The sequence below is a fragment of the Aptenodytes forsteri genome, unplaced genomic scaffold, assembly GCF_000699145.1.
Source record: "Aptenodytes forsteri isolate BGI_AS27 unplaced genomic scaffold, ASM69914v1 Scaffold22, whole genome shotgun sequence".
NCBI lineage: Eukaryota > Metazoa > Chordata > Aves > Sphenisciformes > Spheniscidae > Aptenodytes > Aptenodytes forsteri.
The window spans coordinates 341,952-366,671 of record NW_008795688.1 but is presented as its reverse complement, the minus strand read 5'-3'; the positions used below and the strand labels follow the sequence as shown (position 1 = coordinate 366,671).

Genomic DNA, 24,720 nt, shown 5'->3' with positions numbered 1-24,720 from the left:
AACAACAGCGCAAGTTAAAGGAAGCCATACAAACGTGATCAACTTACCAGTATTCTCTGGCATAGAAGCTTGATCAGTATTTCTCTCCTTCTTAAAGGAAATATTTCCAAATTGTAGCACTGAAGACACCACTTTCAGCATTGCTGTGTTACCAAAAGACATATGCAACAGTTTAATTGAAGAGGCCTCAGCTTAACAAATTTTTCTTCCGTCACTTTCCTTCCAAATTCAAAGTATGAGTTCAGAAAGGAAATAAAGTTTGTACTGCACTTTTTGGGCAAATGGCTTTAATTCAACTCTAGCTCATGTTAAGCAAACATTTGCTGCCGGCTGTCAAGACACTGAAGCAACATTAAATTTGGTGACATTAAATTAGCAAGTATGTGTGTGTGTGTGCAAGAGAAAAAAGTACACTTTAAAAATCCAAAAGGCTCAATAACTTACACAAAATCTCATCATGCGAAAATCCCATGATATGCATGGCTTCCATAGTCTCCTGAAAGTTATCCTTGTCTTGTTGCCCAGGAATGGGGATGTAGCCATTAGATAAAAATCTGTAATTGTTAAATCCTTCAAGCAGCAAGTCAGCTGTATTGGGGGGAAGGAGAAGAGACAAAAATAAGCTAAAGAAATGCTGTTCACACCCACCTGTACTCTGTTCTCACTAAATGCACAAACTATGCTTTACGAAATCAGTTCCTCAAATATGGCTACAAGCCATTACACCAGCTTCTGAAACTCTAAAAATATGAGTGTACCTTAGAAGCTGAAGCCAGATTCCCAGTATCTCTATCTGTAGCAACCTACATTAGCTCTTTAATGCACTAAGCCTGTAAACAGAACATTACCCGACTCAGATCTACCAGAATCTCAAATCCCTACTTGGAATATCCTGAAAGTAGTACCTCTATTGAAAGGTAACAGACACAAGCAGAAATGGAGTTTATTATAATATGGTGATTATCACATCAAGGACGCTAAACACCGGTTTATCTAATACAGGAGAAGAAAGAGTGAATCAATTCTCTGAAGTCTGTACCTTCATATAGTTTCACTTATCACAACCTAACAGAAATTCTCAGTTACCAAGGGAAAAAAAGAGAGTAGAAGATAAGCAACATAGCACTGCAGTGGCTGAAGAACGCTGCAGGGTTTCCCTATGTTTTGGTAAAATGGCTGCTTTTCTACCCAGTTTGAAGGCATGGTCCAGAATAGATATGGCTGTCACTGCTGACCAGGTTCATTATTTATCAGCTGGGAGCACTGCAGTTTCAATCCAGTGATTCCCAGTCAGAGGTTGCCCAAACTGGACTCTGTCATGTAGGAGCCGTTTGCTTGAAATGCAACAGTTGCTTGACAGCATACTTGATAAAACACAGAAGTTATTTCAAAACAAAGCCACCCGGCTTTTCATTCTTCTTTTAAAACTCACTGTTTCAAGACCAAAGAACAGTTCAAACACGACTGTGTTAACACCGAAATAACAAATGTGGCACACAGAAGTAACAGGATTACAAAACGAGATTCTCAACTTACACTTCAGGTGTTCTCCTGCTCCAGCTAGTAGTTGATAGAAGATATGAAATGTCCGCTCATCTTTAGCCTGACGAACAGCGCGAGACTTTTCCAACAAGTCTGATTATAACTAGTCAAGGATCTTCTACAATTTTTTGGTTTAAAAACATCCAATGCAAACAAAACTTTCAAAGCAGGCTATATAATTACTTTAAGACCAAACAGAACTTTAATAGCACTGACAGGACTATGTCTAATATGAACTTTCAGTAACTTCAACTAGCAGATTTCAAATTCAGACTGGTAGAAGCCCACATTTAATTTCAGCAAACTCATTTCTTGGATGTTGACTGCATTTCCCTGCTACAGGCAGCTGACAATTGTCTGTAATGGATCAGCTGAAGTCTAAGCCAGAGGGGGAGCTGGCCGTTCTTTTTCAATCACTTCTTCTATTAAGGTCATAGCTGAACTCTTAATACCAAAAACCCAGCAGCTGCTGAACTCAAAAGTACTTTATCTGACATGCATTTGTCATTTCTTTCAAGCATTGCATTTTTACATACAATCTGCACTGCCATTAAATAGCTCCCAAATTCAATTTGTGCAGCAGATAAATAACATTGCAGCTTATGCTAAGTTTTTATTTCTTGATATTACATATTGCAAAACAAACATGGGACAGGGATTTGAAATGACACAGGTTACGAGCAAGGATGAGTTCTTGTGATGAAGAAAAAAATTCCCTAAGAGTTAAGTCCTCCTGTTTTCACAAAGCTTTAGGCAAAACAATTCATCTGAACTTTCATAGAAGCAAAAACTGCCTTCATTCCTATGCTAAATGAAAAAAATCATTTATCATTAAAGCATATTTTGAATAACTATAGGTCTTTCCCAGCCTTATTGGGAGATTATATTTTGTGACAGTTCCAAACATTCAATGCACTTAAAATTAAGCAGTTTAACTCATAGCAACAGAATGAAAGCTTAACTACAGCATTGTTTATGATTAATACTCACATGATATTGTTTACTAAGACTTCCGATTTCATAATTTTATGACCACCCTATTGCTATTCCCCCAGAAAACAGGCTAAACAAACTAAAAAAAAAAATTACACACAGATTATTTTTAGTATAAAGAAAACAACTTTAGAGAAGGGCTTTCAGTGCAAGTATTTTTACTTGTTCTTACACAATCATAAATAAAAGTGAACCTTAAAGCTAAAACTGAATTAGGCTTCAGTATTAATTGCTAGTAGGTCTCGTGTTATTGAACCTACACTGGTATCTAGAAGACCTAAAAAACCAGAAGGTGTCCCAACACTTGCAGCTCTATCACTTTATAAAGAGCATCACCTCCTTCCAGGCAGAGAGCTGCTTCTGCAAAACCAAGTTTTTGACAAAAAAGAGAGGGCAAAATGGTTTCTCTATTTAATATACCCTGGTTTTAAGGCTAGTCCGAAAATCCATCAGATTTCAGAGTGCTAAGTTTTGGAGCATCCGATTTCTAAGCGTGAGTAAGCACGCTGACTTTGTGATATTTGATCGGCTATTTTGAAACAAAGGAAGAGATGGATGTTGTCAAAGGAATGTAGAAATGTGGTAACCTTTCACTGCATTCAAATGAATTCTAGGGTTAAAAGCAAAACAATTGGGAAACTTGCATTTTACAATGATGTGGCATGAAGTAGGATACATGTCTCAATGTTGGCCCCAACAATATAACCAGTAACATCAAAGTTAATCCTAATGAACTTGCCCTGCAAAGGAAAGATTTTTGTGTAATTACTAACTTTTTTTATTAAGACAACAATGCTGTCTATATAAAAACATAATCCTACTTGCACTCATATAACACGCATTTCACACAAGTTCAAATGAAATCTTTTCCCTTCAATGTGCTCAGCCATCATTTCAACGGAACATGTTATGCTGCACACAAACACTTTCTAAAGATTAAAGAACTAGTATTCTAGATATGTTTGCAATCCAGACTTATGAAAAACTTTTCCGAAAGTGAAGCTCAATTTCTCGCATAGACAAAACATGCTGTCTAAGGTTGAAAGCAACGATTAAAGAACTAGTATTCTAGATATGTTTCCAATCCAGACTTATGAAAAACTTTTCTGAAAGTGAAGCTCAATTTCTCACATAGACAAAACATGCTGTCTAAGGCTGAAAGCAATGCTGAGATTTTAAGCGCACATATTTCTACAGCAAACTTATTGGTGCCTAAAGGTGCTTTATCTGCAGCAATCCTGAATCTCAGTGTGCTGCCCAGCCCAGACGATCACACTTCTACTTCCATTTCCAAAACCAGGATGGCTGCATGGCCTCTTTTTTCTAGCAGTTGGTAAAGAAAGGACTAAGAGAGAGACAATATACCCATTTCTTCCACATACATCTCCTTTTCTCCACAAAGGACCAAATAAAGAGCACACTTCCCACATGTAGAGCAGCTCTTGAAAAGAAAGCGGTTGCAAGTGGGTATATTATACCAGTTTTAAGCCACATCAGTTCCCCAATCTGTCACTTGGCTACGAACACTCCCAACAGGACAACAGGCTCCAGCTTGGAGTTGGACCACTTTTAACAGCACCATTACCGTATTTCAAGTTTGCACTCATGAAACTGTTAGGTATTCCCCTGGTTGCAAACATGTGAAGAAACCAGTGGGAATACCCAGTGACTACACTAGGCTCTCCATTTTCATTGCACCCAATTTCTAGTCTTCTATCCATATATGAACAGGTTTTGGAGATCAGGGAGCATCACAACAGTTTGCTAACAACTGTCTAAACGCTTCTTTTGATGGTACCTGCACAAAGCCACCTACTATCATCTTTTGCGGACACCTTCTGAAAGCACTCTTACAATCAGTATCCAAATCCTCACTTATCTCAAGTCTGACTGATTAGTGCTATTAGTATGTTAAAGTGAATTCCTGTTTGGCAGATCCATTCAGCTCAGGGAGTGTACTATTCATGTTCATATTAAATATTCTACTCTACAAGCCTGTAGAATATATGTATTCTAACAACGGCCCGGCCTAGTAAGTGTAAATTGAGGGTATATTGCCATGCTGCAGACTTATGCCTGAACAAGTTGCTGTATCATTTGAGCTATTGCAACTTCTTACGAGAACACCCTACCCTTCTCAACTTCCCTGATAAAGCCCATTCATGTCAAAGATTTGTGTGCAAAAGAGTGACCAAGTTTCCCTCCCCAACTACACCAGTGTATCCAGAGAAAAGGTAAAACCTTCCTACCAGCCTTATCTTGACTTAGTCTCAGAGCAAAGCAACTGCTCAATGACTGTGGTTGTACCTCTTCAACACAAAGTGATTTTTTCAAGTTTCAAGAAAACTGGTGGAATACTTTAGATTAGCTTCAGTGGTTACTCCCTACTGCTTAATCTGCAGTTTGGCTGGAAAGCCAGTGGCACTAAAATGACCATGCCCAGGAACAAGGCTTGTTTTCAAGCATGCCCTGTCAGGTACAAGCACTTGAACTCAGATTTCCAAGTATGAAGAAACAGAACACTAAGCTCAGCTTGTAACTGAAGCATTTATACTTTTTGCTCAGTAACAATTCCAGAAAGCTATATTTATAACTGTCATAAAGAACGAACTGACATTTTACTGAAATTCAGCCAATAGACTAGATATATAATGCATGTGTCAGCGCTAGCATGTCAAGAATGGCAGATGACAGCTTTTTACCCAGAACAGGTACCACAGAGACTTCTTAGAATGACATGGCTTGAATTTGCCATGTTACATGTGAAAACAAACATGAAGCATTACATAAGGTCTAGTCAGTGGCTTTTTCTGATATAATTCAGAACCACTTTACTGTTTCACCCTTAAAAGTTATCTAATTTCTGCTGTCAAGTTACCAGTTCCATGAACAAAAATAAATGAGAGGAAATGCAGTCATTAAACGAGCTGACACATCAGAAGAGGTCACTTATCTAGTTGATCTTCTTAAAAAGCAAAATATTAATACATTCTTTTAGCTAGCACTGGCAAATCTTGCTATGAAATCTTTAATTTGTTTGTTAGACACTGTAGTGGTGGTCATCTAACAACTGAATTCTGTTTACACTATCATTATAGCACTAAGTATATGGCTTTGTAAAAACCACATCAGAAGGAAGCATTTGGTTCTGCAATATGAACCCAGCAAGCCCACTCTCCTGTGCACTGCAAGCTAGAGACTTTACTTCCCAAAACACAAGAGAACACTGCCTTTGGTAGGGGGAAAAAAAAAAGAAAAAAAAATTGATTTGACACTAGCCTTATTTCAGTCCTATCTGGTATTATCAACAAGTAGGGAACAGGCTGGCATCCTTTTGCTGCACGGTGAAGACTGTCAAGCCTGTATGGGCTGAACAACAGCACTTCTCACTTTGTGGGAGGATATATATTTTTTAAGTCAGGTTTTAAAATGGTTGTTACTAAAGATTATTTTTTTCTGCATGAGATGACGCCATCTGGAGTGCATTATACTTGCTCCTTTATAAAAATAGAGCTGGAGCCATCTGAGTGATTATGTTCATGATGGCAATGCAGACTTCAATATAATACAAACCAGATGCTAACAACTTTAAGGAAAAAAGGATCCTCATTAAATTAGTATAATCTTTGATGGATTCAAGACGTGTAACAACGTAGAATTATTGCACAGTGAAACCCGTTGATACTATAAATCCTATACCTAACATATGTAAGCATCAAGCAATATTGTAAATAATGTGGCTATAAAATTATCAAAGTTGAATTTCTACAGTACTCTGCTCTCCCTTCTTGATTGAAAAGGCTAAGGGATTTAGTCATACAGTTCTCCAGAGTCCTTATCACTGGAGCCGAGTTCATACACTGTAAATCCAGCAACTGTTGAAACATTAAAGCAGCCAAGAAATCTTTCATTTGTTCTGTAAATTTTAGTTTTGTTCTCGTAAGAAGAAAGATTTAATACCTCCTATACAGTTTTAAAGTTGTACTAAAAACATCTTTCCCCTGAAATAGGAGATGGCTTTTTTTTTTTCCTTCAATGGAATGGAAGTTTTAAGAAGTGGTAAATAGCTGTTCACCCTGAGTTCCACCACTATTTTTAAAACAATGGAACACATCAGAAGTGGTTATCTGCCACCAAAACAGTATGTGAACAGAAGGCACTGACCCAACAAAAACATGAACCAGCTACAAGAATGACCAACACCTTGAATAAGTCATACTGTCTTTTTGACTTTCCTTCATTAAATTAGTCAAACAGAAGGGCATGGAAATTTAGAGAGGTTTTTACGTGCAAGTTTTGTGTTTTTTTAAAAATTGAGGATGTTCTCTCTAAACCAATCAATTGATAAAGTCATAGCTATTGACAAGGCAGCTACATATTTAGCCAAATTCCCTGTTGATGCCATACTCCTTCATGCTTTATAGTAGTTCAGCAGTAAGTTATGCATGCAAGCCACAGTTTAGCTTTACAGCTAGTTATATTTGTTATACTATGAACACTACTGTCAATTCAAGGATGGCTGAAGTTAGAAACCGGATAAAATCAAAGCAAGTTTTGCCGAGAGCCAGTGAGGATGCATCTTCAGTGACCCCAACACAATACACAAAGCATTGTAAGAGAACCTGAATTCATGGAGAAAAGAGAACAAAGAAAGCTTCTGATACTAATCAGATAAATTCCTAAAAAGGGAATTTCTCCATAAACAGTAATCCAGATTTACAGACTCTAAAGAGAAAAGGAAGAACTCACAAAACGGGAGGAGTTGTCATTTTTCACTGTCTTTGCATTCCCGAAGGATTCCAGAATGGGATTCGCCTGAAGAAGCTGACGCTCCAGCTCCCCCTAAAAACCACACAAACAGAAAAATAAACAGACATAAGCACAGTGCACAGGCGATTAAGGGTTCCTACATTCTGCTTCTTCCCGACAGTCATTTTACCCAGGTTGTGGCAGTGATACCACCTTCAGAAGGGGGTTATCATTTTTCCCCTCACTTCTAAATCCACTGATAGTCTCCTCCATCCAGTGAAGAATGTGTTTTGATGTTTGTTTTGTTGTTTTTGTTGTTTGTTTGTTTGTTTTTTAAACACACACACATTACACACACAAACAGAGCAGTGACCGGATAAGACTTAATGGATGTTGAAAATCATTGACATGGAAAAGAAAATTCACGTTCAGGGCTAATGTAATTAGGCACAGACTTTGAGTGATTAAGAGGAAAAATTAATTTAACTGTTTCAAGATTTTAGCGCAAGGTTATTCTTAAACTTCCTGTTTAGTGATTTGACAATATAGCTACTTTGGAATACCTATTTTTAAACTTACTTTCAAATCAGTGAAATACTCACTTTGAATCAGCCAGACATTCATATCATTGCAACATCTCTGACCTGAATGCACCTGAGAAGCATGCCAGAACGGCAACTGAGCAGCACCAGATACAAAGATTATTTTCAAATTGCTCAATTCAGCCAACACTGCTCAGTATGCTTAATACATTTTTTTAAACGTTTCTTTAAGTTCAAGCCAATGGATGTAGAAATCAAAGTACTTATCTTAAGGAAATTGCACAACAGCTTTTACAATTTCTGTCCATGAGGAGGTCTAGTAACAAAAGAAGTCTGTGCTGCTTCCATGAGCCCAGGAGGCATGTATGTACATAGGAAAATATGATATTGTCTTCCTGTTCTGAAGGATGGTTTAAAAAAAAAAAAAAAGAAAGTGAAGCTGTCTGGAATGTAGTCTCAAAAACTGATGTTTGTGTTCATAAACCTGCTTTTTCCAATTATTTATAGCATAGATGAATAAAGGCCCCAGACTGAGCATCAAAGAATGGGAAACATCTCTTAAGGCTTCCACATGAGGTCAATTCTTACATGGGAATTTTTAAAATTCACTAGTTAACACCTAAAAGAGGCTTTATTTGTATATCTACATATGTTTCGAGTCCTTCTGGAAACTAATGGCTGCTTGTTCTTTAATGTGACCTCAAGTTATCTGCTCAAAACTTGTTTACTTCCAAATATTTTCCCTTTGGGACTACATAGTCTCTGAATTCTGAAGTAACTAAAGAAGAAATAAATGTGTGAGTGTTAGCCCAGAGCACACTAAACACTACTAGGGCCACGGTGCCTAGGCTCTGTATGTTAGGTCTGCCAACATTAGAGTTCTCAGGAGCACTTTTAAATTGACAAAAAAAATCCACAATTGGAGAAAAAACTAGATCCCTGTTATAACCACTATATGCACGTTTGCAATTTATATTCTAAAAGTTTCCTATGTAAATGCATCAGATAGAGGGAAAGCATTTGCTCATACCATTCCTCCCATTTCCCTTTCCCAACCATGCTGTCAGCGCCTGCTAAGACACCAAGTATAAAAATGAGAAGCTTGCTTACCATGCTGTACACTGCTTGAAATAAACCACATTACGCATATTAAACGCAGCAAGCATGTCGCAGCTTACATTTCAAATTCTAGCTATTCTGGAAAAGAAAGCACACTGACTTCAAAATCTGACTCCCCCACAGAACATCACTGCGCCACTTGAAAGCTTCTCACTGCAGGCACGCTTCGTCCATGCTTTAAAGTGCTTCCGTGTACCACAACCTTAATTTGGTTTTGCGCAGAGGAACTTCTGCAATGCATCATAAAATAATTTTACTCAAATTCTCCAACTGAATGCAAAAAGTTCGTATAGCTCATTTTTACAACCATCTCTGAGGATTTGAAGAAAACATTCAGCTGGGTCCTCAGATGTGGGTGAAAACCATGAGAACGAACAGAGCGATCACAGCCTAGCCAGCCTCTGTGGTTTGCACGTGCAAGTAGACTTGTCGTAGCCATCACTAAGAAACAGCAAACCTCTCACACTGTGTTAAACGGCTTCTGATTTAGTAGTTTTCATTTTTAGATGGACTGCTTCACAGCCAAAAAACAACCCTCTTTTTAGAGGCGTTCGGTGTTTTGGAAAGAGTGTAAATTTGGCCTATAGGCTTATCTCCCGCATAGGCATCTAAACAGCACTTGGAAAAAGCAGTATCGCAGTATTGTGGAAAAAGTGAAGTCATGCAATATTTCATGCAGGGCAACATTAAGATAAGGACAGGTTATTGTCTCAGTTTCAGAAAAACCAGCATCCCAGTGATTCAGTTCGTTGTGAAGCCTGGGTGAGGCAGGGAGAACTACATGCTACTCACATACAACAGGGATCCACTCTGTAGTTCAAAATGACATTGAAACAGAAATGTTAATGATTATGGTTTATGCAATATCAACACTTCTGGATTAGCATGTTTCCACTGATACATTTAAAATGTTTGCCAACAAACGGTTTATTTCAACCCTGACATGCTAACTCTAAGCAAAAGGAGGGTTAAACTAAACACTGCTCTGTCTATTTTTGGAACAGAGAAATATTTCGGTAAAAACCATTCGAATTGACTGAAGTTTGCAAGGAGGGAGGATTAGGTTAAATACTAAGAATGTCTGTAACTTCTGAAAATGAGACCGTGGGCTCAGACGCATGATTGAGTTACAGAGGTTTAACAAGTTACCACACAATGAATAGCAAAGGCATCACAGCTGTCCATGTGATTTCTTTTTGCTTCCAGTATACCAGACCTAACTTGAAGTTTCTTTTATTATTTTCCTTTCCACTACAGTTTAAGTTGCACTACAGTCAGCTTTCAGAAAAATGTAGGGGGAAAGAATACAATCAGCTAATCTAACTCATGGTAGCTGCTTCAGTTGCCAAGCCTTGGTTACACCATACGGAGCTGTTGTAAAGCTTTATTTAAAAGCTCCTGCCCATGACAAAAAGGCATCACTTACCATCTCAGGTTAGAGAGTGGAGCATTTATCTTGCATGACATGTGGCAGCAATTGTTTATCTGTTTCCACAGTCCTACCCTCAACTTCCACCTAACCCTCCTCTTTATGCCCCTTCACAAGTACACTCCATAGCACTGGGAGCACTGCAAGTCCTACTCTCGTACAAGAAGGTGGTCTAGAACAGACTGACTACTGCTGCCCACGGGAGGAGAGGGATTAGGGGAGCAGGAAACGGGCAGCGTTATCTGCATGGCGGCTCCAGCCAACCTGAGGAATAAGCACAGCTGAAGCTCAAACATTAATTCAGGCAGCAACACTGAACAGATACCACATTGCTCACACCACTTATCCTAGGAAGCCAGGGGAAAAAACTTGATTTCAGAAGACAATTGGTTATGCCAAGCCTTTTACACTTGAGATCAAAGTCTTTATCAGGTTATCTGAGAAGCTATAAAAATATTCAGATAAAATGGTATGTTAATCAAAAGAATTTTGTAGCTTCCATTAATCTCTTTTATTTAGTACTTTGTTTAATATTTTAAAAAGTGTTCTGCACTCTCTCAGCAGCACATTAACCAAGTATATGCACAGCATATTGGACAAGGTCAGCTAGAGAGAGGGTGAACCTTTTGCTTCAGGACAGAGTAGCACCACTTTAGTGCCAAGAAGTGCTTTGCAATGCTGAGGAACTTGTAAGCTGTTCACTAGTCCGCTCTCTCAAAGCCAGTTAAATGTTAACAAAGTTTACTATTAGCTGTATACCTCTACAAGATGTCCCACACGTTACAAATACAAATTGACAGAAAATAGAAGAATACGTATCAGTTTGCCTACATAACTTTAAAAGCATAAAGAAAAACACTTGCCTGATGTTTCACGGGTTTAGGTGATTCGGGCTGTTCATTGCAAACAAACAAATGCATATGTTAGCAAGCAAGCATTCCAGCTGCAAGTTACATCCCAAATTATTAATGTCAGTAGGTTTAGTTTAACTACATACTCACTTCATAGAGACTGTTTAAATGCATTATTTGCTTGTCATTGCATGCGCAAAATACTAAAATCTGTGTTTATGCAAAGGACTAATTCCAAATAAAACACAAGATGACAGATGGACCTTGAGCAGCAAGGAAAAAGGGCAATAGTTTAATTAGTTGTGCACTGCTTGCCACAGTTTTGCCAAACAACAACAAAAAATAAACCCACAACACCAAGTAACTTTCTCTACAGCCTTAGTCACTGCAAGGTGGTTTTGTATGGATAAGATGATCATTATTCTTCAAAAATCAAAAAGGTTATGAAAGAACCTAGAGGAAAGCAATACTTAAGGAGTCTGGGGTTTTGTTTTTGCACTGTACTTCAAGTATTTAAGAAATGCAAACCTACAATCAAGACAAAAGCTTTGTTTCTTTCAAGAATGACTGTCCACATGAGAAGCAGCAAAATCTTAAGAAACAGTAAGACCTTCAAATTTTGCCAGGAAGAACGGTAAACGTAACATGAATGTAATAAAGTAAAATAAAAATCCCTCTAAATTCAAATTTACACAGTTTCTGCAGAAATGCAGAAAATTTTTATTCCATTATTATTTCCTTGGCTCAGTCTGCAAGTTTAATAATCTTGAGCTTCACATCAGAGAGCCTAGGGGGAAAATATTGCGGTGAAACACACACCAAGAAATTTTCATACCAAGCCAGAAGCACACTTCCTCCATTTATGTCTATTATTTTAAACAACTAGCACTATTTTAGTGCAGAATAACGGATTTTGACAGAGGTCTGTAAAGCAGCTGGCAAAGGTTTGGCTTATTCAGCTAAGCGATGTGAATTTTGCAAAGCTCTATCACACCTGCTCGGAAAACAACTCAGGCATCTAAAAAAAAGGTTAAATGTTTCAATACGAAGCTACTACTCCCGTAATCACTGGAGAGGGATAGGTACACCTAGGAACCCAAGAGGCATTTTGTTTGCTTATCTTCAGACAAGATGAACCACTCTCTCGGGATGTCCATCTCTGTCCTCACTAGAAACAGAACTGAGCATCATCAGACACATTTAACTTCTCTGTGTTTAAATTAGGGCAGTTAAAGCTCTCCTGGGAAATCCTCACTAAGGGGAGTTTCAGTCTGAGCGAGTCTACCCAAGATCCTGTACTTCAAAACCAATTATATTTCTTTTGAAATTAATAAAACAAATTAAGCAATTTAGCATTTCAGCTACAAAGGCAAATGCAGTCACTGAAAGCAATCACTAACCTGAAAGTACCAGTAATTATTTCTGAAGCTTAAAGCGGCATCACCGTGAAAGCTGGATTTTAGTGAAAGCAGAGGGCATTTGGGGAGGGAAGGCTTTGGGGAGAGGGGAAATGAACAGAAGTCTAATTCCGTTCACCTGAACCAGAGGTACATAGTACCAGGATGACTGGAAGTGGAGACAGCAGTGGTGGATGGATGCAGTTATTTATAGAACTTAACTACTTCACATATTACCGTGATTGAAAACATCTGCTGATTTCATGTGTTTGACCATGAATAGGGTCCAGGTATGTCCATAGTCTACAAGTACAGCTGAGAGTATCCCCCCAACCTCACGCAGCCCGTAGAACATGCAAGTTCATGGCAGTCTCTGGGCAGTAGTGACAACCAGCACTTTTCCTTCTTTTGGAAAGCCATGTATGCAATTTTTTTTTTTAAATTATGTCTATATTTTGCACCGACTTCTCTCCCCATCAAAAACCACGAAGTTTTTAAACTAAAGCAGAATCCAAGAGTCAGAATTAAGACTCACTACTTCACCATATTAAAGCAGCTTTAACACACGCATTAACACCACAATTTCATTCTTTTCTCTCTTTCTCATCTCACTTAGTGCATATGGGAGTGATGAGCCACAAAGCTAAGCAGTTTAGAAGTCTCATTTTCTTCCCTATCTTCCTTGCTTAACCTGTCCAAAACGCTCTCTAGACACATCAGCCTCCTCCCCACACTCATCAGTTACCTGTCCTTGTTCTCTTCCTCTCCTTTTATTTTAAATATCCTTTTCTCCACACCTCCTGAGCCTACAGAAGAATAATTGAGAGCGAAGGTGAGAGAGTCTCCTGTGTGTGACCTAGGAGCATGGGTAGCTGACCAGACCAACAGATACTAGTGTGGGTCACCTTTGGTCTGAGATGCCCGAGCTAAAGCACAGTGGTTGCCTTTATAAAGCTGGTCCATGCGTGGCACAGTTAACAACTGAATAAACCACAATATGCTTGGTGCAGGCAAAATATTCGGATTTACTGGCAAAGTTTTTAATGCTACCAGCCCACCCCCCCCAAATTCTTTAGAGCTCAAATTTGTTGGATGTGAAGCTGAAGTTCTCAGTTATTTACAACTAATACCTTCCATCTTCTCTCCCTTGCTACACGCCGACTAGGCCTGTGCATGTGTCAGTTCTGACTCTCAACCAAGCACGCTATAGACAAGGATTCAGGCTCACTTTCATCCCACCTTCAGTCTTTAGATAAGCCTATGTTTATAGCTCACTGCCAAGTACTTCTCCCTCCCCTCCGTTACTTGGCTCTAGAAAGCCCAGTCTCTATTCCTAATTTAAAGGGCTACCTTAGTCTCACCTAGCTCTGCCAAGTCCCACAATTACTAAAGCTTCTTTTCTACACTTTTACCATCACCACCTACCCATATTTCCTAGCACCGTGCCCAAGACGGTACCTTTAACATTCTTCGGGATTAAACAGGAAATGAGACAGCGTGGCTACAGATGCAAACACTCAAAAATGAGGAAATTCTAGTATTAAGGTTGTTCAGCACCATAATTCCACCCTCTGTGGTTACAGTGTGTTATTGACTCCATTTGCCACAGGACCCCTGTCTGAGGATGACATGCAAGGGCTATGCAGGACTCATCTGTAGGCGCACAGTCACTAGCTATTAGGAAAGAGGGCTGTTGGGAAAGAAAAGTCTCACGGACAAGCAGCTGAATACCAAAACATGATGAGGATGCCCAAGGGATGGCTAGAGTTCCTACATGATGTTCCTCGCATAAGCCAAGCATTTCACCCTCAGTGCTGCTGGAGAATGTACTTGGTGAGCATCTGTGGCGTGGCAGAACATCAGTGCTACTCTGGCCATGGCCTGAGGTGTCAAACTGGGGGCTACTTTTGTTTGTAATACTCTTACAGCACTCTGTCAGGCAAACCAGACAAAGTTAACCCTAGACTTCAGAACAGTGTTGGGAAAATAATTATTCATCAGCATACAAATTACTTCCTAAAAAAAAAAAAAAAAAAATCCATGCAGCATTCAGAACAGTCTCAGTAATATGCATGTCACTGATAATTATTTGTAACAGGATGGATAAAAATAAATCCATGACTAGCAGTCTATTTAACAAGCCTATTTAGCATCTTCTCCATGCACAGGATAATGCAAAGGTTGTACAGATGGGTACTATGGATCGCCACCAGCCCTCTACAGTTTTCTAATGAATATGTAAACAGGAACAAATTAGGGCTGCATATATAAACCCAATTCTGACAATTCCTAACTTCTGAGTGTTAGGTGTGTAGGTTAGACATTCTTTGTTTGCAACATACAAATAAAAATGAATCATTACAGAACAAGGGAGACTCATTTCTGTGTTCAAAACTGTTTCGGTTACACAAACAGTCTGCATTTTTCATAAACATATGCTTAATTCAGTGCTTACTATGGCACTGCATTGAATGAAGTGCACTATCAAAGTATCAAACTTTTATTCAGGACACTACCCTAGTATTTTTACTCTGCCTAAACTATGTTTTACAAAGAATAAAAACTTTTCCAGTCTTCATCATGACAGTCATTGATGGTTCGTGAAGCAGCTGATTACAGCCACCTTCAAAACTCTTTTGAGATGAACACCACCATCCCATTTGATCACACTGGTAAGTAGAGAATTAAATTGCAGTTCAACCAGCAATTTAAATTGAATTAGCCAACACTGCTTAAAAAAGGGCAACTCATCCTTCCCTTCACTGATATTTTCCACCCCAGCTTTCTCCTTTCTTTTCTGTGCCTTCACTTCATACCAGTCATGCAGCCACACAATAAACAACAGAGGAAATTTGTTTCGTTTAAAGCCAGATGGACTTTAAGAACACTAGTTTGAGCCCGCATCAGTCTCCAAGCCCAGTGAGTGGCCACAGGAATTGTTAGGATGACAAAGCTCAAAAAGGGGTACTTCTTTTAGCAGAGGTACTGGCATGAAGTGCTCATGGAAACACAGCATGAGAAAGGCCAAACAAGCATGGAGTACTTTTTAAACAATCAAAAATAGGGCTTTAAGTGGTTAAGCACTGGAACAGGTTCACAGAGAGGTTGCATAATCTCCATCCCTCAAGATTTCCAAAACTGAGCTTTACAAGGTCTTGGGCAAAGTAATCTAACTTTGAAGGAGGGCACATTTTGAAAGGAGGCTGGACAAGAGGCTTCCAGAAGTCTCTTTCGACCTGAGGCATTCCAAGTTGTCAATAGTATATTTAGAAGTACTTGGTACAAACCCTGCACAATTCCCTTCTCCCCCAAAAAGCCATAGGCAATTTTACTCCTGTAGAAATTGGGAAAAAAAAAGCTGGTTTTGTTCAAGGCTGCACAGCAGTAAATCCAAAAATATTGATAAATCAAAACCTACACAGAAAACCAAGTCTGATGGATGACATTCTAAATAGCATTCCCCAGAGCCATGCGTTCTCCCAACACACAAGACGATGCCATGAACATACACCTAATACTGCTGACACTCCAATCATAAGAAACTTCCTTCTAAGGCCTGTAACTGATGTGGACGCAACCTGCAGCACACTCAGACTGCACGATAAATACTTAGACTAATTTTGAACTTTTCTGTGCAATAAACCAGCAACAGTTTGAATAAGTATCAACGCAGAGCATCATGTTATTTGCTCTTGATTAGAGCAGAGATTCGAGTTTCCCCATCACTTAATAGATTTCTCCAAATCTACCTGCAGAGCAATCTTTCCTTCTCTCCCACTTCAAATCCTTGCCTTTCTCTTCTCCACAGATTGGTCAAAACTCATCTCCTGTTTTTCCAGGAGTTTGAGTCTTGACACATTCAAGAATGTCTTAATGTTAAGTGCCATGCACTAGAAATTACAGAAATTGTTGCTGCTAAGTCAGATATATAGTTTGAAAGCTTCCAACCGCCAGACACCCCTGCGGTACTACTGGAGAAAAGCAGGTGTACACCAGTATTGATTACAGCAAGCCACTTGCTTGTAGCAAAGTTGAATTAATACTTCACTGCAAAGAGATCCAAGTGCTCATAGCAACAGATATTCAAACTCATTCATATTTTTTAAAGCAAGGAATTGCTAAACATTCAGGGCAAATTTTGAAGTCTAGCAGTAAATCTGAAGAAAGTTCCACATAAATCAGAGTTAGTGACAAGTTACCAAAAAACCCAAGATTCTCTGACATGAGTGTATACTCTGTTGTTTGTAATATAATAAAATCTGAGCTTTTTATTAGCTGCTGACTTCTAGATATAGCATGTCTACAGCAGGTTTTTAAGCTTGATGATTTTTCCCATCTACAAGTTAATTTTTGAAAGAAAAGAAAGCTTGTTCACAATTATGGTACTGAAAACTACATCTAGTGGGAAAATTCACTAAGAATTGCCCAAGTTAATTACTTTTTCTGAAAACTGGGGTTTACTGCATCAGAAAGCTTTGATACTGTTTCTAGTTACAATGTTTGCATAAAGCCTTTAATTTCACAACAGAAGTTAAACAGCTAACATTAACTGGAAATTTTGATGTAACTGCTCATTTCAGCCACTGCTAAAAAGAAAATAATGGTTGAGACAAGATTATGTGGATTATATTACAGCTTATCTTTAACAAAGAAGTTGTGGGGTTTTTAATGCAAAGATGGTAGTTTTCAAAAAGAGCAATAAATAAATGAGAAAATATCCCAACTTACAGGAATATTATGGTCCTTTCTTCCTTTATGGGAGGAAGCAACATGAGCAAGGTATTGAATAACCTTCTTAGTGTTTTCAGTCTTCCCGGCACCAGATTCACCTCTGCAAAACATTTCAGACATTTTCCTCAAAATTAATTCTCAACAACTTATCAATCCTTTGTTTATAGCAACCTCGTTTCATTCCATTTATGGCTCTGACTATGCAACAGACCTTCATTAACTGTCTAAAACCAAAAGCACCGATGTTGCAGGGAACAAGGTATTTGTTTGAAATACTTTCTTCATCCTAAAGATCTCCTTAGCATTAAGATGTTGATACAATGTGTAACATTAGTTTGATTAAAAGCTTTTGACTATATGCCTGAATTCCTTTGTTACCTCAAGTAACAAGAAACAGACTTGACCTCTGCCTTGATCACAAGGCCAGAGACAGAATTTTTCAGAGTGCAGATACATATATATTATTTTTTTTTAAATCATGATATATATATACACACATTTTTATATTTAGCATCATTTTAATATATTTTATATTCCAGGAGCTGGTTATAAGAATTACCAAGTTAATGGAAACATTCGTTTCCTTAGAAGCCAGTTTCAAAGTACAGTAAAACACATTTTAACAGATTCTTTGCACTGCTAATCGCAGACTCTTACCTAGTTTGAAAATATATTCATGGCCACAGGGCTACACGAATTCATTAAGAAATGAATTTATTAGTGCAGAGTGGTACAGTACGCAGATCAGCAAAGATAAAAATAAAGTGTGCATTTGCTAAGACAGAGACAGATTTAAAGCAGAACATGTTTAGACAGAATTTATTGCAGGGTTTACATATGGGATATTCTAGGCAGGAAATGTGACCAAGTTTTGGTTTTGTTTTTTGTTTTGTTTTGTTTCTTAAACCTAGGTCTGATCTTTGGATAAATCCACACAAAGGGATTACCAGGTCTAACTTAGCCATGATTCAATGGCAGTAAACTACTGGAGAAAGATCCCATTTCAAGTGAGACAGTGACTGTCACTAGCAACTCTGAAGTGCATGAAGCTAAAAAGGGTTTTATTATGGAGATTTGCATGGAAAGAGTGAAAGTACTTCTGTCATTCAACAGTTGGTCAGAAATTAAAGTTGGGAAGCCAACTACTTTGTAAGAATGAGAAGTACACATTCTGTGTGCTTGCATATTTCCCAGCTAAGATACTTATAACAGTAATGTTAATTTACCAGGGGGAATTTAAGCACATTCTTTTGCAGTTTTTATGAATACCTTCCTTCCACCATGCTGCATACCCCGGTTTTGTAGCTAGTCTGTGTTTACTTAGGTATTGAGTACCTTCAGACCTGCACTTCTTGATCAGATAGGCAGCTTAGAAGCATCCCTATCCATATTACACTTAACATCTGCAAAAATGAGACAATACAGCACTTGAAATTTTAACTTTGCGTATACAGAAAGGATATTACCCCAGATTTTCAAAAAGAACAGACACTAAAACAATCTCGTTTCTTTTTACCTTCCAATCCTCTTAAATCACGGAAACCCCACAGAACAACTGCACTAGCAGAGGTGACCTCTTGCTAAGAGATGGAAGTATGCATTTCTCCATCCACGAGCAAGAAGTAATGGGGACTGAAGAAGCTCACTCACAGCAGCTTAGCAAACTCATCATGGAAGAGTAGCCTGCAAGAGCTAGGTACAAGCTTCAGGTGAAACAGCTCATCTATTTGACCTGACAGAACAGTATCGGCTCCTAGGTTTTGCAGGAGAAAACTTTTAACTGAAAACACCGAACAAAATGATTCTGCAGACAACCTGTGGGATATTTATCACAGGTTCGGTTGCCGTATTGTGGCCTGCAATACTAGAGGGTTAACCAAGGCACCAGATTTTATTGATGGCATCTGCTTCTCGGAAGCAACTACATCAACCTGTCTAAAACCATTTTTGTTCCATTTTTTCCTTACAACAAGACAAGCATCATTGGAAAATAATACAAAATATGAAAGATTAGAAATCACTGTACTCAATTACCCAAAACTTTCCAGAGATAGAGAGAGTACTTCCCCTGAAACTTGTTGATGATGTTAGCTTTGCTCACTGCTTGAAAAAACTTGGAAGGTATTACCTGAAGAGCTGGTTACAAAGAAGATTACTATGAGAATTAGCTAATGGATAACTGGGTTTCCTTTTTGCCAAGATACCATCAATATGCAACACAGAAGCTGGGTGTACTTTGGGACTGCTACAAGTAGAACAACACACTTTGACTCTTAATGAAAAATCCCATTTCTACCCGGCCCAGAGTCACCACATACAAGACAAATGTGAAGATTGGTAAGCAGAAAAAAAGACCTCAGCTGCCAATTCTTGCTTCCCAAGTCTTTATTTCTAGTTTCCCTTTTACTGCAGTGTTTACATTAACATAATTCATGACTATAAGCAATAATAAAAGCAGTCTTGCCTGTTTCTAGATGTGTATTAAAATACACTTAATGCTAAAACTATTCCAGCAGGTAAGAGAAGTAAGAAAAGAAGTACAGCAAAATATACATTTACATTTTAAAACAATACAATTTGTTCTTATTGTCATCGGAGCTTGGGAACGCATTATTAGCCATGCCTTTAAAACTAGATAGTCTTTTCTGTCAAGTTACAAAAACAAAGTTTATAAAATTTTAAAGGATGAAAATCTACTCCGACACATCCAGTGAAGAGAAAGTAGTACAATAAATACAGTCCAGATGTCGGCTTTCTAAAAGGGCAGCACACAGTTTTAAGAAAGTCTACTAATCAACGAGCTTTTCTGGCGTACACACCAGTAAAGCTTCATACAGCACAGGAAGGTCAAAAGCTTGCAATACATTCCTTTTGCTAAAAAGCCATTAAATCTAATAGTGGGGTTTTTTAGAGAAAGTCTTTATGCAAGTTCTCATTCAAAAGCAACACTAATGGATGTTATCATCCTAGTTCTCCTCTCCCTGGAGATTACAAGTATGCCAAATATTTCCTGCAGGATACAGTGTTAGATAGCTCTGCTGCCATATACTATAAAAGAATTAGAAGGTTTAGGATACAAGTCCTTTTCATTTGTAGAAATAATGACATCTGCGAACATTAGTTCTTTCCCAGGAGTGCAAACACACGGATTATAAAAATATTTTAAAGTTGTCTACCTCTATCAACCTGCCCAAAAAAGGTAAACTTTTAGTAACACTATGTACAATATTTATGGAATGGAGATAGTATCACGAAGCTAAATATTAACTTTTTCAAAACCTTGTTTTAATACAACTCAATTAATAAGTTACCATAAATTAAACAACTAAAACCTCTGGCTGAGATCCTAGCCTTGCTTGAGTCAATGGCAGCTTTGCTAGTGACTTCAGTAGGGTCGTAATTTCATCTCCTTTATTTCAGTCTCAATTCCACTACTAGTAGAAACAAAGCCTTATGAGACTGGATTGAAATGCTGTATCAACTCCAGCCATGGGCTATATCAAACAGTGCATCCAAGTACGCAAATCATCTCTAGCAATAGCCTCAAGTTGGAGGTATAAGGCTATTCCATCAATCAACTGAAGGATCTCTCCCTTACAAACTATGTTAACAGAGGCAGGTCAAAGAAAATCTGACAGTCACTGGTAAATTTATGCCGTATCTAGAGTTAAAGCACTTTTCCCTAGAGCAGCAAAGCTTCTGCTTTGAAGCAGCTTCAAGCACATTTAAAATAGAAAAAGCTTAGCTAGCATGAGCACTTTTACATGGTTTTAAATTCATTGCGTGTAAAGCTATAGTGTCATTTTCAATAAAGGAAAGTACTCTTCAGGCAAATTTATCTCAACTACAATTTGGTTAGCAAAAATTAGTGACTGACTTCTCAACCAGCTGCAGTTTTTTTTCCCCAAGCTACTTTAGCCCAAATCTTGCACACAAGTAAAAAGCATTTCCTCTGCTAAACAGATTGCCATCTAGAAAACAGGCAAAAAGAACATAGCGGGAAATGACTAGCAGGTCACAAAGCAAACAGGCGACAAGCAGGAATGGAAGCCGGTTTTCCGACTTCAAGGAGAGCGGTGTGCCATAAGGCCCACTTATGAACAGGTCAAACGCCTGTCTGGGAAAGACCCATTCTAAAGGGAAACACTGTTCTAAAGGAACACAGCAGCGAAACAGTTGCTTTTCTTACTATCAAGCAGGTTTGAAGCATCTACACATCTTACTGTGATAGTTACAGCACTCGGCATGGCAGAACAAGGCACCACCACCTCTTCCTGAAGTGGCAAATGAGTTTCTGGCTTTCAGGGAAGTCATATTAGTTTAAAGTTGCTCATTGAAGTCCCACTGCAAGGGCTGGCACCCAGCTAGCCACTAATTTCACTAGCAGATCAGGGGCTACGCAGGACATACAACATGTAGTGCCGTGAGTCACATAAGACAGAAGGACACAAAGACACATGTACAAAGAAAGCTTTGAAATTCAAAGACAGACTTCATCTTGCTACCTGTGCACAAAATCCCTACTGCAAACTAACAATAGTTGGGAAGATAAGCATCTGGAATATACTAGGATGGTCAGATGCAGTTAGTGTCATCTATCCCATTACAGATCATCTCTGTGATTTAAATTACTGAAAAACTAACCAAACAAGCCAGTATTTTCTATGCTGGGAACCTGGATCACTCAAACCTTTCCCCTGCCCTAGGAGTTTCAGTCTATTTCTATCATTCCTGATCAGCTACAAAGCGCTGGGATGAGAAGTTCATCTGGAAGTAGAAGGTCATTCTGCAAAGGAGAAGTGGCATCACCACCTTGGCACCTGGGCAAGTTCTCCTCAGTGCCCGATTTCACAAGACACAAGAACCCCGACCTGCCACTCCAAGTCCTGTGGCCAGCAATGCCTTGTTTCGTACAAAGCAGCCACTTACATAAGGCACCAAAACACAAAAGTATGCACTTAAATTGTTTGTAGGAGAAAGTAACTGCGTAAGTAAGAGCCCCAACAATGGTCTTTTGTCCTTTCTCACATCAGCAGTCGCAAAGAACAGAAGAGACACTTATTCTCAGACACAACTGAGCAGATCTTCTGCCAGTTGTAAATTAACAGATATTTACAGTCAAGACCTGTAATTAAAAGAATGTCTTAAGCACTTGGCTAATTTTCTGAAATGAAGAGGTATAACTGGTAGTTTGGACTAGCGCAGAAGAGTCACTAATTGGCTTTACTATTTACAAGGCTGCTTTATAGCTCCTTCATTTCGCTAGATGCTTCACATCCTCTCAACACCAGTTGTCTAGGGAATGTTACAAGCTGGACTCTAGCCAGAGGTTGTATACAAAAATGCTTGGTATTTGCTGCTGTTGTCCTTTAATAAGCAGCCTCTATTCCCTCCACACCCCACCACTCCTACTGAAGCCAATTCAGATTAGATATCCTTGTACGGCTGCAAGCATCTGCTCAATAACTGTTTATCAAGCCCAGTCTCAGTTCTGAGAATACCATAAGCTTGCGGTAAGATTGTCCAATTTAGAACATACTAGCTTAGAAAATGTGCTGCACTGCAATTTTTATATTTGACTTCCCAAAAGTCGCCTTGCAGCTAAAGACAACAAAGCCAGACAAGGTTTGAGTATTTCTCGGATTCCTAGTATACCACAACAGAAATTTCTTCATCTTGGTCATTAGCCTCCAACAGCCTGGCATGCCCATTTAACACTAACAGACAGCAATAATCAAAGAGAAACAACAAAACGTCAGCAGCTGCAACTTCTTAAAGAAAAAAAAGCCCCCTGTAAAGCTGTTCATTACAACTTCACATCTTCCAGAAATGAAAAAATGTACACAGTGAGGTATGCACACATTGCAAAGTTAGCACCACTTTTCTGTAATTGATTTCTTATGGATGCTGGGTTAATACAGACTGATAATGGACTTATAAGCTAGCAGGAACGTGAAGTTGCTGGAACTACATATATTTTCCTTTCTTTTCAGCAAACTAAGAATTTACAGACAGAAGATCCTAAACAATTTATCATTTGCACTCCAACCAAGGGGGAGTGATTAGATGGAAGCTAGTTAAATATAGCCTCCCAGAGAAGTGCTGGTTTTGGGGGTTGTTCATTTGCTTTTTATTTGAAAGCTTAATGAACTAAAATACAAAGCAATAGAGAGCTCCAGCAACCTTATCGACAATTTGTTAGTGGTTAGCAACCTAAGATTAAATCATCCAACTTCAAAGCTAAAAAGAAATCATCACCATTATTGTTCATTCAGCTCCTCCCCTCTCATCATTAACCAGGTAATAATCTGGCTTTCACCAATGTACGATAAATTGTCCAACGGATTCAGGAACTGCAGGTGTATGTGCCTGTGCACATATCTGGGTTTTTCAGTCAGTGAAAGGCCAAAGCGCCCATAAGAAATCGCATCACTACTACCTGAGGAAGTCAGGGTCATGCGATGGAGCAGATAGAGTCCTTCTGGACATGGGAAAATGACTTTTGGTTCGATCTGAGAAAAGCCTCTCTATAAAATAAGTAATTTCATCAAAAAGTTTCTCCTACAAACCCTGTCCCTGGGGCTCAAGTATTAACCAATTTACAAGAACAGACGTGGTTGGAGGAAGCAGGAGGGAGCACAATGAAACAAATAAAGACCAGAAGAAAGGAAGTCAGTGCATAAATATCCATAAGATTATATGCCACTAACTCAGAATAAAGCCCTGTAGACTAGTCTCCGCAGCAATGCAATTGTCTATATTCAGTTCCTTAGAAGATGAAGAGTGGAAAGGGAAGAGAACAGAAGGTAACAAAAAAGAGAGGAAGAAGGCACACCATTTTATGTTTGGAGACAACTCTTATTTCTACAGCAAGAGCAGGAAGTCATCTACGTCGTCAAGTCTGGATTAGACAACTGGATGACAGCCACATCAGCTGGCAACCTGAGTAATACCCTCCTGAAGAACCAGCTTCCACGTTAGGTGAAGGGGGGGGGGGGGGGGGGGGGGGGGGGGGGGGGGGGGGAAGGGGGGGGGGGGGGGGGAAGGGGGGGAGGTCCCCCTCCTGGTATTATGTTTGACTTTGAGAAAATATTACCAACTTTAAGATCACCAGTTTATGCAAAATTCCTCATTTTTACAGCATGTTAGACCCCAAACTCCTCATGGAATATCAGCAGGTGATGAAGTTGAGACAAGAAATCTCCAAGTAATCCCACTACCTTCAAAATAACGAGATGTGGTGAGAGGCATACTTCTCATGTGGTGAGAACCATCCATCAGGCTAGGCCACTCCACACGGTGCATTTAGATGAATGCCTGTATCTGCAGCATTTCAACGGAATACAGATTATTCTTCCGCATCATTC

At 38.9% G+C, this 24,720-nt stretch overlaps 1 protein-coding gene across 1 annotated transcript in view; it reads right to left on the bottom strand.

Annotated features, from left to right (window-relative positions):
* MYH10 (myosin heavy chain 10) overlaps positions 1-24,720 on the bottom strand; it is a 103,986-nt gene that overhangs the window by 37,194 nt on the left and 42,072 nt on the right. Inside the window, exons 4-9 of the mRNA XM_009282795.1 lie at positions 17,351-17,453; positions 7,285-7,377; positions 3,212-3,275; positions 1,537-1,635; positions 445-588; positions 48-143 (exon numbers count right to left, since the gene is read on the bottom strand). Of these exons, the coding sequence (XP_009281070.1) occupies positions 48-143; positions 445-588; positions 1,537-1,635; positions 3,212-3,275; positions 7,285-7,377; positions 17,351-17,453 (599 nt within the window). The remainder of the gene's footprint in view (positions 1-47; positions 144-444; positions 589-1,536; positions 1,636-3,211; positions 3,276-7,284; positions 7,378-17,350; positions 17,454-24,720) is intronic.